The sequence below is a fragment of the Zonotrichia leucophrys genome, chromosome 2 (genome assembly GCF_028769735.1).
Source record: "Zonotrichia leucophrys gambelii isolate GWCS_2022_RI chromosome 2, RI_Zleu_2.0, whole genome shotgun sequence".
NCBI classification, from domain to species: Eukaryota; Metazoa; Chordata; class Aves; order Passeriformes; family Passerellidae; genus Zonotrichia; species Zonotrichia leucophrys.
This window is the reverse complement of record NC_088171.1, coordinates 113,994,971-114,014,057: the sequence shown is the minus strand read 5'-3', so window position 1 is coordinate 114,014,057 and position 19,087 is coordinate 113,994,971. Positions and strand designations below refer to the sequence as shown.

The 19,087-nt window shown below is 48.6% G+C and overlaps 2 protein-coding genes across 2 annotated transcripts; both read right to left on the bottom strand.

The window, feature by feature from the left end:
• Positions 1-5,309: 5,309 nt before the first annotated feature.
• Positions 5,310-7,206, bottom strand: LOC135443300 (transcription factor SOX-17-like). Its single transcript, XM_064703513.1, has 2 exons — positions 6,818-7,206; positions 5,310-6,563 (listed from the first exon to the last, which is right to left on the bottom strand). Exons 1-2 carry the CDS (start codon positions 7,110-7,112, stop codon positions 5,665-5,667), a joined length of 1,194 nt encoding a protein of 397 aa, XP_064559583.1. The 5' UTR covers positions 7,113-7,206; the 3' UTR covers positions 5,310-5,664.
• Positions 7,207-14,669: 7,463 nt separating this feature from the next.
• On the bottom strand, positions 14,670-16,612 carry LOC135443299 (transcription factor SOX-17-like). The gene is made up of 2 exons (XM_064703512.1): positions 16,224-16,612; positions 14,670-15,961 (listed from the first exon to the last, which is right to left on the bottom strand). Exons 1-2 carry the CDS (start codon positions 16,516-16,518, stop codon positions 15,051-15,053), a joined length of 1,206 nt encoding a protein of 401 aa, XP_064559582.1. The 5' UTR covers positions 16,519-16,612; the 3' UTR covers positions 14,670-15,050.
• Positions 16,613-19,087: the final 2,475 nt, after the last annotated feature.

Genomic DNA, 19,087 nt, shown 5'->3' with positions numbered 1-19,087 from the left:
ATAATTCAGTCAATAAGAACTTACTGGTGTAGAGAAGCCACCTACAGCAGTAACGCAATAAAACATGCTCAGACTTGTTCTGCTGCCTGACAACCTTGACATAATTGTGCTATTTCCTCTATTTGTCTAACATTCCCTGGCTACAACACACATCCTTGGGCAAGACTTTTCATTTCACTGTTCCCAAATGGCCTTCACGTAATTTGCTGTGCACACATGAGTGCAGTATTGCAGAAATAACTACACAAACCCTCAGCGTCAGCAGGATGGTCAGCTGCCCTTCACCATCCACAACCCGTTTGTGTCTGTGTAATACCATAGCTTTTCACTTTACACTGCTAAGAATTTATTTCACATAGGAGAAATATTGGCTGCTGGTATTCTCCTTCAGTTGTGATCTGCTAATGGCAAGTGTGACTAGAAGTGCACACAAGATTAGAATTTTACCTGAATTGAAATAATAGAAATACAGGTGATTCCTTCTGCAGTGTAACCTACACTGTTCCCCAGCTCTGCCACCTGGAAACCAAGCAGTCCCCCCTTCCTCAGGGAAATATTGGTTTTCTTCACTGCTGGGTTTCCTGTATTAGTCACTTTTCCATTCAGAACCTGCAGAACACATTTGCACTTGGTAGTGACAATAACTCCCCTTTCCTTTTGATTTGCAGCCGTGACAAGGCCACTCGTGTCTGTAACAGTGGTGCTGCCATTACTGACACTCCTTTGTGGGTTAGAGCCTGGAACACCCTGTGGATGACCTCTAACCATAATACATACGTTTCACAAGGTTATTAGATCAAAACCTTTTTGATATTCCAGATCTTTTTCTCTCAATATGAATGTTTTTTATATTTTATTGAGGTTAGAGAGCTGAAAGAAAACCCAACAGACTTTTGCTAAGATACAGAGCCTCAGTGATGCTGCACTTGCTGGGAAGTCAATAATGCAGGCTCTAAGGGCTGTAATTGAAAATCAGATTCATGAATTAAACACACCTGTCTGTCTGAGATTCCTTGCAGGACACTAGGAACTGGTTGAAGACGATCTCTTGCGGTCATTTCAAGATGCAGCAACAAAATAACAGCCTTGTTATTTTTCACAACTCCTGTGGGGCTTTCCAGACTATATATGAGTAGGTACAAACTAGTGGGTTATTCCCTGAGACATTACTCTGGCTTATTCAGGAATAACAAAATAGATCTTCTCTTTTTTCATTGTTTTTGTTTGTTTGTTTGTTTTTTCTTCAGTTTTGGCTTTCTCTAATATTCTGCTCTGCAATAGTATTTCTAGGGAATAACTTACATAATTCTGTCTGAGAACAACTGTTGTATTTCAGAATTACAAACACTGTTGTTTGTATCTTGACAAATTCTAGAAAGTTTTCCACTCGTTAAATAGCTCCCTATAGGTTTAACCTCAAATTTCAATTCAGTGGTGAATTGAGTCCATTCTTTTTAAAGCAAACTCAGGACATTGTGATTCAAGATTCTTGCATCAGTACTAGAGAGTGGTTTTGCAGTGTTACATTTTCAGTCATCATACCCAATTCAAAGGTATGAGAAATTCATACAAATTGCACTCTTCTGACGACAAACCTGCTTCACCTTGCTCAGAGAAACCAGTTTTCACTGTTGATTTTACACAGGCAAAATTGTCATAGGTTGACATGCAGAAAGACTGTGTGTAGATCAGGGAAACACCTGTAGTCTAGCTCACAGAAACTTGTAAGAGTGATACCTTTCACGAACACAATGAAAGCATGAAATAAAAAAAATACTAATTAAAAAAAAAATCAAGAGTACATAACCTGACTCTACCTTAGCTATTCCCCAGTAATACTAATCTATGCATTTGAAATCAGAATTTGTATGGTATCAAACCATCCAGATCCATGACTTCACAAATATTGGTTCATCACACCAGTTAATTTGAAAACAACCTTTACCCAGAAAAACATTCTAATATTCTTTATCTTTGTTCAACAGGGGACAAATTTTTATTTTAAACAGGATGCGTGCAGGATAAATTTTGTTTCTACATGGCAATAACAAGAAGCTTTAAAGTAAATCAGACACCATAAAGTAATTCCACAATGCCTTGGAAAGAACCCAAGACTTGCTGGTACCTAAATATATTCTCTGGGTAAGTGTAGAGGCCACCCTCAATGTGAACAATAACTATATTCCCCTGATAACTCTCTGGAATACTCCATGAAATGAGATCTCTCTGATAAGGAAAAAGATGGAAATTTACTTTCTCTGAACTATTGCTCATTAAAATGCTGAAGATGCTGGTATCCTTCTTTAAACAAGGTAAAAATTTGTTTTGATAAATAACTCTGTTTATAAAATCTTACTTCAACATTTGTCAATGTCAGGTACCTGGAATTAATTTGTATCACAATACAGCTAGGATATAAAAATGAATTATTTAAAAAGGATAGAACAGAGCCATAATAAAAGAGCCTCAGTAGCTCAAATATTTTTACTTTGCTTGTTACTGCTCCACTGTAGGTGAAAAACACTGCTAAAACAAGTGTTCAGAGAGACTCTGAAAGCAGCTGGAAACAAATTTGCAATGTATTTAATTATGAAATTTCTAGAGATTGCATCAAGTCTGTGATATTTACTGATATCTCAAAGGGCATTTCTAGGTTTGCTTTGAAATGTTCTGAATTTTTCTCAAATAATCTTTGAGATTATTTTTACGGAAGGACTCATGACATCATGAGTAGTGTTTCGCTTTTATCTCTGTCAGGTGACATATACCATGATGTTTGGGTGTTTCAGTTTCTTTACCTCAAAATTCAAATCTTGTATCATTTATATATTTTAAGAGCCATGGCAATTTCAATTTGTAGTGATACATAAGGTATATTCATGCTTGAATTAAATCTAAGAGAGACACCTTAAAACTACAATTAATCTCAAACTATACAAAATGCAATGTACTTGGATATTAAGACACCTCGTGAGAAATTCCTTGTCTCCACCTGACCATGTGCCTATTTAATTAAATGTATTTTTAAATCACTGGGGTAAGACAAAATGCTTAGTTGTAATTTACCTGACAAGAAGTGTAAATTAGACATTAGGACTATGGTGCCATGGTTACATTTTTATGCTCCTGTGACTAGGATAGTCTTCTCCATTTTATACTGCAATCTATATAACACAAAAGTTAAAATCTATATATCAATTTGTGTTAATGTAGTGATCATTGCATATGCAGCCATAAATGTAGTGGTTGCTAGAAGATGAATATATTAAGTATTTTAAGTCCATATTTGTTTAAGTAAAACTAAGAATTTTAATAAACCGTGAAGAGAATTAAACCATTAAATGAGAAGCGAGAAGACAGGAAAAAGAGCTTATAGAGAAGAAACTTCCTCATAGGAGGTTGCAAGGAGGTAGAAAAAAGGGCACAGTTGGGACTGAAACAATCAGGAGACACTGAAGAGCAGAGGTAAGGACAAAGACAGTGGGCAACTAGAAACATGAAAAAGATAGGGGTTTAAAAAAACGACAAGCCACCAAGAAAAGGGAGAGGATACAGATAGATTTCAAAGGGGAAAAGCTTGGTATTTTCAGAAGAGAAAGAATAGACAAACCAGGTGGGAGTGGTTAGCCTACTACAGAAAAGGAAAAAGGCTTGTGTGAGTAATGAAAGGAGCAAACTAGGCAGAGTGCAGGAGAAGGAGACTATAGCAAAGGGCAGGTACAGAAAAGACAAAGTAGCAGATGTCATTCCCAGAATGAGAATAAAAACAATTATTCCACAGCCCCAGCATCACTTTGTTGTCCTACACTATTATCCCAAAGACACACTGACAATATTTGTTCCCTCACTTTGCAGCAGGCTAAAATACAGGCTCACGTAGTGGATTAGATGCTGTTATTTGGTGAGGGATTCCTCATGTGCTGCTTCATTTCATGCAGATAATGGACAAAGTTCTAGGTAGAAATCAGTATCAGATGGTCAGATACAAGGCAAAGGGAATTGGACATGGGAATTAGATGTTGGGAAGGAAAAAGTGCTGCAATTGTTATAATTACGGAGAATTTTGGTTTCCAACTTCATGTATGACTTCTGTTTAAAATAGGGATTAACTGCATCAGAGGTCCATAGAAAATGCATGTATCATTTACAATTAATGTTGATATTATAATGGTATTCACTAGAGGTTAATTAGAGCTGAACTGGTAACCTTAATCCTGGAATTTATTTAACATTACTTTGGAACGTCTTTAATTAAGCTTACTTCCCTTCCTTAATTTTCTTTTACTGGAGTTTTTTTTAATTTTATTTTATAACAGAATTCAGCTATTTACTGAGGTTATACTACAGTAATAAAAAAAAACGTGTCTTAGGATTTATGTAGTGAATAAATATACAAAAAAAGCAATAAAAAATATTTTTATATACCTAAACATCTATTCAAAATACTAAATTTGTCTGTGCTATTATTCTGAGGGGGTTTGGAATACTTCTGCAGTAGTATGAGAAAGAATCCCTGCTACAGTTTTAGCAGCCCATAACTGTCGGAGTATGATTACTGTGACAGTGACCAGCAGGGCTGGTCATCTAGAAGACAACTGGAACAATCCAATTGTTCAACCAGAGTTTTCACTGTCATTAGCCCTCTCCTAGCCTATAATTATAGCATATAAAATACTTCTATCTAGACAAAAAATATTACATTGAAGTGACTATGCTTTTGAAACACTGGTAAATAAAATCACATTTTTGGAATTATTAAATAAAACATAATCTGATCCCATATTTTAACTAGATTTATTTGAAAATGGGTTATAAAATGGTCACTAAAATTTTTTATTAAAATTTGTGCAATTTATAAGTATAAATTGCACAAATGGAATTTTTGCAGGATTTCTCCACCCACAACTTAGTAGTCCAATAAACATGTAGGATAGAGTAGGCTTACCCAAATTAGTGTCTCAAATTTACCTAGCTTCCTTTGTAGCAGACTGGAGGTTTTTTCCCAATGCATTAATGCAAAATCAGTTGGCATTCAAATCAGAAGGAAAAAACCTATAAAACGCATGCAAGTCAAATCACAGGTTCTGTACTCAAAGAGACAGACCAGCAGCAGAGATCTGACCATTAGGCTGTGTGATAAGAATACAGCCACAGCTGGGAAAAACACATCTTAACTCCTGGAGGTTGTGTTAGAGCCATTGTCAAGGTGAAAGAATCACATGGTATCTGCCTTTGGAGAGCATCGCCTTAGGGCATTAGAGATTTAACTTAAAATTACTCTCATTAAAGGGCCACATGACCAAGAAGAATGACAGAAACAACTGTACATTCATTTATTTTCCGGAAATGCTAAAACACAGATATAGTTAAAAAAAACAATTAGACACATGTTCTGGGCAAACACACAAGACTGCTGATTTTGCAAAAACATCGATGATCACGCGAATTAACAAAAGGGAAAAAAAAGATGTAAACATTCCATTAACACCAGCCGAAAAGCAGTTCGAACGAGGACTGTAGCCTACAGAATAATCGGGATAGCAGCTTAAGTCCGCCCAGAGAAAGTTCGTGGAACTGTCCCAAGGAGATTGAAATAAATTACATAAATAGGAGAGGGGCCGGGCGCCTCCGTGCCAGTGTCCGCGCCGGGCCCCGGCGAGCCCCTCACAAGTCGGGGTAGCCGCAGTAGTAGACGGCGCTGCTGGCGTCCGACACGGCCGACGAGACGGGAGCCGCGGCCTCGGGCTCGTGGCCGCCGTAGGGCAGCCCCAGCTCGGGCTTGCAGGCGAAGCGCAGGTACTGCTCGAACTCCGTGCGGTCCACCTCGCCCAGCAGCTCCTCGGGCCGCAGCTGCTCCAGCTGCTCCCGGCACGGCGCCGACTCCGGCGGCGGCGACGGCTGCCCCACGGCCCCCGGCGGGCCGCGCCCCGCTCCCGGCGGCTGGCACTGCCCGTAGTAGGCGTGCAGCGGCGCCGGGCAGCCCAGCAGCCCCTGCAGCGACCCGCCCGCGCCCAGCGCCTCCCCGGGCGCCAGGTGCCGCCGCAGCGACGCGCCCGACGAGCTCTCGGACGCCGCCGCCGCTGCTGCCGGGTACTCGGCGGCCGCCGGGTGCGGGCCGTAGCCGTAGGGCACCAGCGCGCACTCCTCCTGCAGCCCCGCCGCGAAGAAGGACGCCTCGCTCTCCGCCGCGTCCAGCGGCGACGGGTCCGGGGTCGGCAGGCCGTAGCCGTCGAACGCGGCGCCCAGCGGCGCACAGTCCCGGTAGTGGCCCGCGCCCGCCGCCGCGTAGCCCTGCTCGCCGTACGCCAGTCCCAGGCCCTCCACGCACATCCTGCCGCCGCCGGACACCTCGCTGCCCAGCCCGGGCCCCGCCGCCGCCGCCGCCTCGGCCAGGCCGTGCTGCAGGAAGCCGCTCTCCACCCGCTTCAGGCGCTTCACCTGCTTCCGCCGCCGCGGCCGGTACTTGTAGTTCGGGTGGTCCTGCATGTGCTGCACCCGCAGCCGCTCCGCCTCCTCCACGAACGGACGCTTCTCCGACAGCGACAGCGCCTTCCACGATTTACCTGCACCAGCGACACCGTCAGACCGCCCGCTCACCGGTGCGGCGGCGCCCACGCCCCCCCCCGCTACGCCGACATCGGCCCCGCAGCCCCGGCCCCGGCCGTGCCCGATCCCCGCTCGCCCTCGGACGCGACCGCTACGCCGGGACCCCGGCCCGACCAACCACGGATGCCGCCCACAGCCGCCGACCCGGAGCTCCCCCGGGCTCCCCGCTCTCCCGGAGCCGCCCCACGGCTCCCCGCGCCCGCTCGCTCACCCAGCATCTTGCTGAGCTCGGCGTTGTGCAGGTCCGGGTTCTGCTGCGCCAGCCGCTTGCGCTCGTCCTTCGCCCACACCATGAAGGCGTTCATGGGACGCCGGATCCGCGCCTCCCCCTTGCTCCGGCCGCCCGACGGCCCCGACGCCGCCGCGCCGCCCTTCGCCTTCGCCTCGCCCGGCGGGCTCAGCGCCTCTGCCGCCCAGGGGCACATGGCCGGCATCATGATGGGCAGCGAGCACCGCCCCTGCACCTGGTCGTCGCTGCTGGCGTAGCCCGCATCGGGGCTGCTCATCTCGCACCGCACCGGACGGGACGGGACGCGCTGCCGAGCGCCGCCAAAGCCGGCAGCCGCGGCCAAAGCCCTCGGGACACGCTCGGCGCTCGGAGCCCGCTCGCTGCTGCCGGAGCCCGGCCCGGCCCGGCCCTATTTGAGCCGCGGCGCGGCCAATGGGGCGGCGGGGGCGGGCGCGCAGCCGGACGGTGGCCGCGGCTCCCGCGGCGCTGCCCCGCGGGGCGGCCCCCGAGGCTCCTCCCGGCCAGGCCCGGCACCTGAGCGCATCGCGGGCCCCGCTGCGGCCAGCGCTGCCCCCGCCCCGCAGGGGAACCCTGCCGCCTGTGCCTCGGGGCACCGGCAGCGCCTTCGGCAGCGCCGCCGCCAGCCCTGCCCTCCGCAAGCTGCCCCGGGGCCGGGAGCTAAGGGACATCCCTGAGCGGGGCTGATACGAAAGCGGGGAAAGGGACAGAGTGCTTACAGTAGTGCCGAGATACCCTGTAACACTCTGAGAGGCACAAGGGGCTTCTTCTGCAGGCAGATTTGGGATGTAGCTTGGGATACTAAGTCAGATCATCTGTGCATCACACTTCAGCTTCTTGCCCTCTAGCGCTACCTGAGCAGGTCCGAGCCGCCCAGGCTGCTCGTGCTCTGCCCTCTTTCCCCGTAACCAACTGCTCCGAGGGAGCGGCGCGGGAATGCTTCGGTGCATCCGCGCTTTCAGCTATGGCGAGGCAGTTCCACGAAACGAGACAGATTTTTTCCCGTCTGGCTGTCACTGTCACGGCCTCGCAGCATCCCCTCGCCGTCTGCTCTCTGTGCTTTGCCTCCTTGGCAAGTTGGTTTCTTTAAATCACGACGTATTCAAAATTAAGGCACCCTCATTTTATCGGAATATATAGAGAAGCTGTAAAGACAATATTGTTGGTTTTTCCTAAGAATAGATGTGGATTCGAGGCGGTTTAAATTATTTTTACAGCTCTCCTAGTGCCGTCGTATTGAGAGCAGTCCTATAAATGGGACGTTCTCATAAAGTGTAATAATTCTTCCTATTTCGGTTTTCTAATATTCGATTGTATTTTCGATAGTACCAACAACCCTATTTTTCAAAGGGTATCTCGGAACATGTGTTATCAGCGCCATATGTCATACAGCATGAATGCAGAGAAAGTTTGCCCATAAACGAGCAGTCGAGCCGCTTGCAAACTGAGAACCGCTTGGCACGACCTGAGATGTGTTTCTTGGCTGACGGATAGTTTCGGGATAACTGGACAAGATGAAGGGCACAACTGTGCCTTGATGCGTGAGATCGCGTCTTATCTCAATAGAAAAGGTGTGAAGTTACAGGCGATTAAAAAACCGTTGAATAAACACAGCCCTCATTAATGAAGTTTGCCGGTCATTAACGCCTTTTTTTCCCCCTCCAACAAGGCGCGCTTTTCCAAGACACCTATTTCCACCAGGTATGTGGGCGACAAGGCACTGCGGTAAATCCCGGGTGGGGAGCGGGAGCAGGAGCACCCTCGACAGATTCCTGCCGTCGGTGAACCCCAGTCTTCTCTCCAGCGATGGACATAGGAATTATTTAAATCATCGTACAATTTCTTTCATGGTACTCCTGTGTTCCTGTTTTGCTTGAAGTCGAGAGTATGTAATTCTGTGTTAGTTATTCACAAAGAGACACACGAACACGAGTTACTTAGAGTCTTCTTCCACATAAGTCTGGAACCGGGAAAAGGGAATTTAAATGCCTGCAGGCTGGGAAATGTTCGGGGGCAGAATACCTACCTGGGAAACAATCCATTGTTAATGATGTCAGACCAAGTTTGAAATAATTGCTTTTGGACAGAAGATAGCTGAACATATTTTTATATAAACCCTTTAAAATGCAGGAAGTAATCATAGGAAGTAATCATAGACTAGTTTGGGTTGGAAGGGACTTTAAAAATCATCTAATTCCAGCCCCCTCCCATGGGCAGGAACACTTTCCACTAGACCAGGTTACTCAGAGCCCCATCCAACCTGGCCTTGAACACTTCCAAGGATGGGATATCCACCACCTCTCTGGGCAATCTGTTCCAGTGTTTTACCACCTTCGTTGTAACCTTGTTTCCTTCCTTCCAGCATATCTAAAAGGATCCTCTTCTAGTGTAAAACTATTTTCCTGTGTCCTATCCCAACACAGAATAGCTTCCCTGCTCTGTTTTTTAACACACACACATACACGCAATATGAAAGAGGATCACTTGTGTTCCTTGGGCTCATACTTTAAATTTCCCTAGGCTAAAAACTAGGCATCTAGTTAACTTGGAGTAGGTTGTTCTTGAGGAAATAGGGACAGGGGACAGGGACAGGGACAACTGGACCTGTCTTACAAGTCTGCATTGCTTTTAGCGGACTGTCTTTGAGCCTGGAGCCTCTTTGCTGTCCCCGTCCCCCCTTTCTCCCCAGTGTGCCCCACTGCACTGTGCAGCGCCACAGAAGGGCCACCGCGCACCTTCCCACCCCCGAGGCTGCCGGGGAGGGCTTAGGGCAGCGGGTTGGGTGCTCCACCAGGGACTGAGCCTCCCGTACCAGCCCGGGCAGCCGGGGAACTGCTGCCCGCTGTCCCAGCTCCGTGCGCGCTGGGGACGAGCGCCGAATATCGGGGCAGGGCACACCCGGCCTCCCGAGTTTGCCGTGGGTTTTCTTCAGCACACACGAAATGGGGCAATTCCCAGCTGAGCGGGTCAAGCGGGTCACAGCTGACCGACCGGCGGGCGGGATCACGCGGTGACAAGGATTGCACCCAGCAATTCCTTCAGTCTCACCACGTTACAACTTGATGGCGTGAGTTCGTCGGGCTGGTCCCCTAAAGCAGCTCTACCGATCCATCATCATCAGCAGCTCCCCTGGGCACGAGTGACTTCCGAGCAGCGAAAATAGAGATTCAGTAGGAGGGGGAAAAAAGGCTTTGAAACGAGTTCCAGAATACAATATAATACAATATGTATAATATAATATAATATATATAATGATAAATACAAGCATGTAATGCCACCCGATCTTCAGCCTTGGGGCGTCACAAGCACCTATGGGACCCTGTAATCCAGAACAGAAACAGATTGAGGGTTAGTGTTAACAGCAGCTATGTCCAGGTAGCTTTGCAACCCTCGAAGCAGGGAAGTGAAACAAATAACCTACCCCTTTCTCTGCAAATGCGTTCATAACCTGTCATTTTACAGTGTAGAAAGTGCAATAATTTTCTTTCTTTTCTTTAGAAGGTGTGGACTTTGAGTGTTTTCTCCGAGCTCAACGAGCAAAACCTTGCATAAATTTTGCAGCATCCAAAGCAGAGAGAAGTCAGATGTCATCAGAAACAAAGGGATTTATTTAGCATTTGATCTAAGACAAGATTCATATCTTAGGTGAAGTCTCTTTATGTATGTGACAGACCTTCTCAGTAAATAATTCAGGGTATTAAAATAATAAAATACTAAAATGTATCAGTCTGCGAGAAGCCTTGGATGATCAGCACACTCTCTTAGACACACAGGCAGATACTGTATTTAAGAGCCTCTGCCCAAACACAGAGAAGGCGAAAGAAATCCCCATTTTTGTAGACGGAAATCTGAAGAGGGCGACTGAACTCTGATCTCGGGAGCATTTAATTAGTCAACACATTACTTGACTGTTTAACGTTAAGCAAATGTGGGTGTGTAATTACTGGGTTTCACAGTTCCCGCTCGTCCCTCGGCGCAGCGATCAGTGCCGTCAGCCACCCGAGGCACGCTAATGTCGCTTGTCACAAGGCTGCGAATGGCCTGTCCCTGCCGCCCGCCCAGCTGTGCCCGGGTATTGGCCCCTCATCCCGTGCTGGCATCCCAACATTGCCAGGGGCTTCTGCCGTCCTTCTCAGGAGCGGCTGGGACAGGATTTACTGCAACACAGGAATAGGGTTGTCACACAAGTAAACCAAATTTGTGTAAAAGGAGAAATTCATCAGCAGTATTGCTGCTAATGTCTTCTAGTGATTATCTTCTTTGTAGCTGGAAAAACACACAGCTACAGAAGTGGGCAAAAATCTGCGTGTTAATATGGAAGATGGTTTTGTGTGGTTTGCTGTTGTTTTGGTTTTGGGGTTTTTTTGTTTTGGTTTTTTGAGGATTTTTGTGGGGTTTTGTTTGTTTGTTTGTTTGGGGTTTTTTTGGGTTTTGGGGTTTTTGGTTTTTTTGGGTTTTTTTTGGTTTTTTTTAAGAGCACAAAACCTCTGCTTCTTGACATTTCCAGCTCCTCTGCTTTAACAAGTGTGTTGTTATTTTGACCTCCTGGCTTTCCTGCCACCTGCCCTGCATGGACGAGCCTTAAGCTGACATTAATTTAGTACCTTGGCCTGGAGTCCCCTTTCTTGCACACTAGGCCCACTTGCTTTTCTATCCATATGCTTCAGCAATACAGAAAGCACACATAGACACACACACACGCACACACACAAAAACCATCAAAATAAAAAGCAAAAAATAAACACTCAAAAAACCCCAACCAACCAAAACAAACAAACAAATACCACCAAATGCTAGGTACATTTGAAAACACACAACCCCACACAAACAAACCAGCCCACTCAGATATAAAACAACAAACCAAACCCTTCCAGCTGCAATGTGACACCAACATAAGGGATTTGACTGTGTTAAGAAAAATGGAAACGTTACTAGGGATTTATTACGAATTAATGAGAGAGGGACAGAAAAACCCCCAAACCAAACAAAAGACAAAGAGCTGAATACCTTTTGGGCTTTGGGGCATAAGTGATCTCTGTGAACTTCAGAGAGCACTCGCCATTGCTGTAGGAAGAGGCTGGAAGGCATGCCCAGGTAATGCCGTTCTTTAACTGGAGAAAGAGTTTGGGTAAGGTTAGAGAGGCTTTGCAGATGCCACCCTGTCTTTGTGGTTTACTTTCGTGGAGTGAACCAGCAGCGCGGTTTCAGGGAGCGAATTGCCCTGTGTGCCGTGCCGGGAACGGCACTGTGGCAGTGACAGACCCCGACCCTGCCTGAAGAGCGCGGCCAGGAGCCGCCTCGGTCTCTGTCACTCACTTGAAGCCTTCTCCACAGCCCCCCCGGGCACACAGCAACTGCTTTCACCGCCTGACAGCGAGAACCTTGATGGGAAAGTGATCGAGAAAAAATATTAATCACTTCGGGGTTTTTCTTTTAATGTGCCTATCGTCTTAGGTACTCATGGGGAGTGAGGAAGGTTTAATGCTTTCAAAAGGGCTACAGGACAAATTTGGGTGTCTGTCATTTAGAATCAGAAAGTCAAGATGCTTTGAGGAAAATAGGGCTTGGATGGAGATTCAGAATATTTTGCTTCATGCATATTGGCAGTGCATAAATCTGCCACGTTTCAGAAATTTTAAAGAAGTTTCAGATCGTTCTTCTCCTAAGGAAGGGCTTAAAAAAGAGCTACACATCTGGCTACATACAGGAAAATAATGCTTCTTAGATTTGAGTCTGCAAAAGCTCTGTAAAAACACTGCTGGAAGATCTGCCTCATCTTCACTGCACACAGTTCGACACACTCCTGTGGTGTGTTGGACTGTTGTGTGGGCCAGCACTCTTATTGAAACCGGTGTACTTATTTCAATATAGTGTCATTCTCTTCCAATTTAAAGTAAAGAAAGGAAAAGAGGAGAAAAGAAAAGAAAAGAAAAGAAAAGAAAAGAAAAGAAAAGAAAAGAAAAGAAAAGAAAAGAAAAGAAAAGAAAAGAAAAGAAAAGAAAAGAAAAGAAAAGAAAAAAGAAAAGAAAAGAGAAAAATAAAATATTTTCAATATTCAATATGAGCCACTTACAGTTTCAAGTCTGCTTCGGCCTTCAGCTGTCTGACAAGTTGGGATGAAGGACAGAAGAGGGGAACAAAACCTGCATCTCTAGGAAAAATGAAAAGAAATGGTGACTGAAGTTATGAAAAGGTTATTGTGATTTATTATTTCCCAAACCAGCCAAAGTAATTTTCACACAGAAAGCTGTGAATGTGTGTGAAAAGGACAAAATTATTTTAATCCTGTAGGTTTAAATACCATAATAAAAGGAAAACTCAATCAAACAAGAAACCATCTCTCATGCACATTTGTTTTCTGGATTTATGTTCCTATGTTTTAGACGTCATGTTTTTTTTTTTTTTTGTGGGTTTTTTTCCAGATTAAAGTATGAAGAAAACATATTATGTCCTTGTTCTGAAGTATCACCTATTTCAGAATTACATACTTTTTCTCACATACAGTTGGGAGAGGAGTGAAGAGATTGACAGGATGGATATTTGAGGTATATTTCTTAGAATTGAAGACTGTTTGAAAAGTAAAATGGGAAGATTAAGAAACTAGAGAGTAGAGTATTTTACTAAATATTAAGAGTCTGAATGCCTTTTGATTCAAGGCTCAGTAACAGTGCACAATTACTAAGTCGATTTTTGCCGAGGAGGCTGCTCTTAAATCTCAATGATTGAGGCAGTTTGCATCTATTTTATCTTTCAAGAGTACAAACATAGGTCTCTTTAATCGCAATTTGAAAACGGACCCAATTTAATTTCCCGTCCCCTTGGAAGATAGGCTGATCAGTGGGCAAGTCTGCCACTTCGGCCCCGCGCCCTCCTCCCCATGCTCAGCGCCACTGCTTTATCTTAGGAAGCAAACGACCCAGATGACTGTTGCCTCCTCCCCCCGATTTAAGCAATAAACACAATTATTTTATCAGTCCCATCCCACAGCCCCACTCTGTACTACCATCTAAATGAAAATATCTCTTTTTTTCACCCAAGTTTAATTACAGGGCGCCCATTTCTCAAGCGCGGAGACATTTCTACTTCTAGACGCGATGACAATGGACCAAGGGATTTCTCTAGGCGAGGGAAGGTGAGGATCTGGGAGGTAGGTGCCGCTGTGGCAGGGTACCGAGTGGGCTGCTCCCGGCCGGGCTCCCCCATGGAGGCTCGTGTCGTAATCTTTCACTTACTTTGGATCCTGATTTACAGCTCTTGATCTGCGCAGCGGAGATGGGATACACCGCCACCCCCAGCCCCCGCAGCAAGGCCGCTACGGCTGCACGAAAGACAATCTGGCCCTCTGTCCCAGGAGGTGCTTAAACCAGCTCTTATCCACCCGTCCCATCAATGAATCCCTGCTTCCATTAAAAATGGAGCAAACCCTAACCTACGACAGCAGGTACAGCCATAGATATGTCTAACTCTTCAGACGTAAAATTGGTCTCCTTTTTTTTAATTCAGTCATATTAACCAGATCTAAGAAAGCACCAAGGAAGTGGAAAAAACCCAACCCCCCCCCAAAAAAAAACCCAAAAAAAAACCCCCAAAAAAACCACCAAAAAAACCCCAACCAAAAAAACCTCCAAGAGCCTAGAGAAGGCAGTTACAGAAGGCTTAAAATTTCTGTCTGTAACTGTCTGTAACTGAAGCAGGAGAAACATAGGAAGACTGTCTGTAGAAAGCATGATAGGACCTCTAATGCTTACTGCACAGGACACTCACAAAACTAGTTTGAAAGGCAGTAACAACCGATTACAAAGGACGATAAGACCTCTTGGAAGAGTCATCAAAGACCAATTTTATTATTTTCCCTTTATTGAAAAAGTGCAAAATCATTCTGTACAAATCCATCATATAAAAACACACCACTCTGCAAAACATACAAAAGCATGAGGATCTCTAACAAGATCACAGAAATTATATTCTCCGTGTGCCCCCAGTATCATTATTCCACCGCAGCAACAGTGTCAGATGTCACTGGCGGACAGTGATGGTAAGACCCGCACCACCTGGACAGCGAGAGGGCACATCACCTTTTAAACCTCGAGTAGGTCACAGATACCCTGTCAGTTCTCAAGATTCAAATAAATTACATAAATAGGAGCGGGGCCGGGCGCCTCCGTGCCAGTGTCCGCGCCGGGCCCCGGCGAGCCCCTCACAAGTCGGGGTAGCCGCAGTAGTAGACGGCGCTGCTGGCGTCCGACACGGCCGACGAGACGGGAGCCGCGGCCTCGGGCTCGTGGCCGCCGTAGGGCAGCCCCAGCTCGGGCTTGCAGGCGAAGCGCAGGTACTGCTCGAACTCCGTGCGGTCCACCTCGCCCAGCAGCTCCTCGGGCCGCAGCTGCTCCAGCTGCTCCCGGCACGGCGCCGACTCCGGCGGCGGCGACGGCTGCCCCACGGCCCCCGGCGGGCCGCGCCCCGCTCCCGGCGGCTGGCACTGCCCGTAGTAGGCGTGCAGCGGCGCCGGGCAGCCCAGCAGCCCCTGCAGCGACCCGCCCGCGCCCAGCGCCTCCCCGGGCGCCAGGTGCCGCCGCAGCGACGCGCCCGACGAGCTCTCGGACGCCGCCGCCGCTGCTGCCGGGTACTCGGCGGCCGCCGGGTGCGGGCCGTAGCCGTAGGGCACCAGCGCGCACTCCTCCTGCAGCCCCGCCGCGAAGAAGGACGCCTCGCTCTCCGCCGCGTCCAGCGGCGACGGGTCCGGGGTCGGCAGGCCGTAGCCGTCGAACGCGGCGCCCAGCGGCGCACAGTCCCGGTAGTGGCCCGCGCCCGCCGCCGCCGCCGCGTAGCCCTGCTCGCCGTACGCCAGTCCCAGGCCCTCCACGCACATCCTGCCGCCGCCGCCGCCGGACACCTCGCTGCCCAGCCCGGGCCCCGCCGCCGCCGCCGCCTCGGCCAGGCCGTGCTGCAGGAAGCCGCTCTCCACCCGCTTCAGGCGCTTCACCTGCTTCCGCCGCCGCGGCCGGTACTTGTAGTTCGGGTGGTCCTGCATGTGCTGCACCCGCAGCCGCTCCGCCTCCTCCACGAACGGACGCTTCTCCGACAGCGACAGCGCCTTCCACGATTTACCTGCACCAGCGACACCGTCAGACCGCCCGCTCACCGGTGCGGCGGCGCCCACGCCCCCCCCGCTACGCCGACATCGGCCCCGCAGCCCCAGCCCCGGCCGTGCCCGATCCCCGCTCGCCCTCGGACGCGACCGCTACGCCGGCACCCCGGCCCGACCAACCACGGATGCCCCCGCTCGCCGCCCACAGCCCCGACCCGGAGCTCCCCCGGGCTCCCCGCTCTCCCGGAGCCGCCCCACGGCTCCCCGCGCCCGCTCGCTCACCCAGCATCTTGCTGAGCTCGGCGTTGTGCAGGTCCGGGTTCTGCTGCGCCAGCCGCTTGCGCTCGTCCTTCGCCCACACCATGAAGGCGTTCATGGGACGCCGGATCCGCGCCTCCCCCTTGCTCCGGCCGCCCGACGGCCCCGACGCCGCCGCGCCGCCCTTCGCCTTCGCCTCGCCCGGCGGGCTCAGCGCCTCTGCCGCCCAGGGGCACATGGCCGGCATCATGATGGGCAGCGAGCACCGCCCCTGCACCTGGTCGTCGCTGCTGGCGTAGCCCGCATCGGGGCTGCTCATCTCGCACCGCACCGGACGGGACGGGACGCGCTGCCGAGCGCCGCCAAAGCCGGCAGCCGCGGCCAAAGCCCTCGGGACACGCTCGGCGCTCGGAGCCCGCTCGCTGCTGCCGGAGCCCGGCCCGGCCCGGCCCTATTTGAGCCGCGGCGCGGCCAATGGGGCGGCGGGGGCGGGCGCGCAGCCGGACGGCGGCCGCGGCTCCCGCGGCGCTGCCCCGCGGGGCGGCCCCCGAGGCTCCTCCCGGCCAGGCCCGGCACCTGAGCGCATCGCGGGCCCCGCTGCGGCCAGCGCTGCCCCCGCCCCGCAGGGGAACCCTGCCGCCTGTGCCTCGGGGCACCGGCAGCGCCTTCGGCAGCGCCGCCGCCAGCCCTGCCCTCCGCAAGCGGCCCCGGGGCCGGGAGCTAAGGGACATCCCTGAGCGGGGTTGATAGGAAATAGGAGACGTATTTACAGTAGTGCCGAGATACCCTGTAACACTTTGAGAGCGGCTTCCCCTGCAGGCAAATTTGAGATGTAGCTTGATAATGGGAAGACAAGCGATCGTCTGTGCCTCACACTTTAACTTCTCACCCTCTAGCGCTCCCTGAGCATCTTTCCCCTCGTAAACCCATGAAAGATCTCAGCTCCCTGGACAGCAGGATGCTGAACGCAGAGTAAACCCGATGATACATATGCTCTCTCAATTCTTCATACTTCCTAATACAGTTACTGTGTCTGTCAAAAGCATAAATATTCCTTGTACTTATCATTAATACGTTGAACTTTGCAGTACTTATTGCATGTAACATTACGTTATCAGGATTTCTCTGATTTGCCCAAATAAATAAACTGTAATTACAAACTGATGTTTAAAAAATGTCCATCACTTCAGAATAAACAGAATTTTATCTCAGCACCATTTATGTTCTTCTTTGGCATACAGACTAATGTAGGACACAGAGTTTTCATGGGCGCTTTGGTTAATATTTGCATTGTTATGTGGTGCTATTAAATGCATCAATGCTTATTTGAGAAACTGCTCAGCTTTAAACTGAAGATCAAAGGGGTTTGTTTTGTTAAGGACACCTTTGTTTGGGTAGCCACCTTGATCAAATAAACCAATATTGTAAGAATTCTCCCTGAAATTAAATGAATGAAGTCAGAATAACCATTAACGTATTCTAACATTGAATTTCCTGTTTCGCACAACGTAAAGCTTGCTCCTTTACACTTGACGGACAGATGCTTTAAAAAGAAGAGATTGCAGTAGCGGAGCTGCCAGGGACTAACACACGTGAAGGCAATTTCCCAGCCATTTTTATATTTAGCTTTCTGCTTCCCCCTGCTTTTTAGAGATTATAAACCAGCTATATATTTCCAGCATAATAGTATGGCATATTTATCCCTGTTGCAAGGAGTCGAAACTATTATCAAAAGACTGATATCTGCCTAAACCAAACCAAAAAGCTTTAATTTTCTTTTCCTCCGTTCAAACCCTCATGCTAGTCCAGCACAGAGGCAGCGATTCCAACAACCATGCTTTTAGTCCCTGTATTACATGCTCTAAGAAGCAGCGGAGGTGGAAACCGTGATCCTACATATATGTGTGTTTAAAATACTCTCAAACTAGTATATAATAGCACCTTTCTTGCAAAAGTATTATGCACTTAGAATTGACTGTAAAATAAATTATCGGTGACGCTGCACTTACAAAAGAGGACCGTCAGCCCAGAACTGGCGATAACCAGCAACGCTCGTTGGGAATAAAGTGCTTTTTCACTCGTTTTTATTCCACTGCCTTTGGGACACTACCTTAGGGCACACCTGGGTAAGGCTGGTGTACCAATGGCTTTAGTTTTATGGCTGGGGTTGTGACATTTCCCCACCCGACGTGCGGGACTCGGAGCCCTCAGTCCCAGGCCAGCCGCCCCGAGACGGGTCACGCACGGACGCACAGCCGATACCCAGAGAAAACTCGGAATTAAACAGTATCAGAATCGTGTTTAAAGAAAACTCATGCGTGAGGAAAGCGTGTGCATTTTTCCCTGCGGATAACAGAGTACTCAGCTGAGGGAATAAGCAACATGACTTCCAAGCAAAACAAAACTCCGGTAGGGAACAGCGCGCTACTCTAAGGGAGCCGGTCCGTTTCCATTGCTCCCCAGAGCAGCTCCCAGCTCACGCCGCATTACTGACTCGGACAAACTAACCAACTCGGAGTTTAAACCGTAGGAGAGGGTATTACCTTTTTTAACCAGTTGATCGTGTTAAAACGCCAAATTTTCCCTTTCGCTCTAATTAGCAGAATTGAGCCAAGCGAAACAATCCCGCAGGGGCTTTTACTGAAAAAGTTCAGCGAGTAGAGGGACTGCTTGCACATAAAGCTTGCAGCAATTTTTAGGGCTGTCACTTTCAGGAGAAAGGAAATATTTTTCTGTATAATGAACATGAGGTAATAAACTAAGCAACTACAGTTGACTTTGTTTGGGAGATTTGTTGAAACCGTTTCTACAGCTCATTGATCTGGGATCAAAGAAAGAAAGGTGTGTTTTGAATCTAAGCCGAGAAAGTAAAAGCTCCCTGGTTAGTA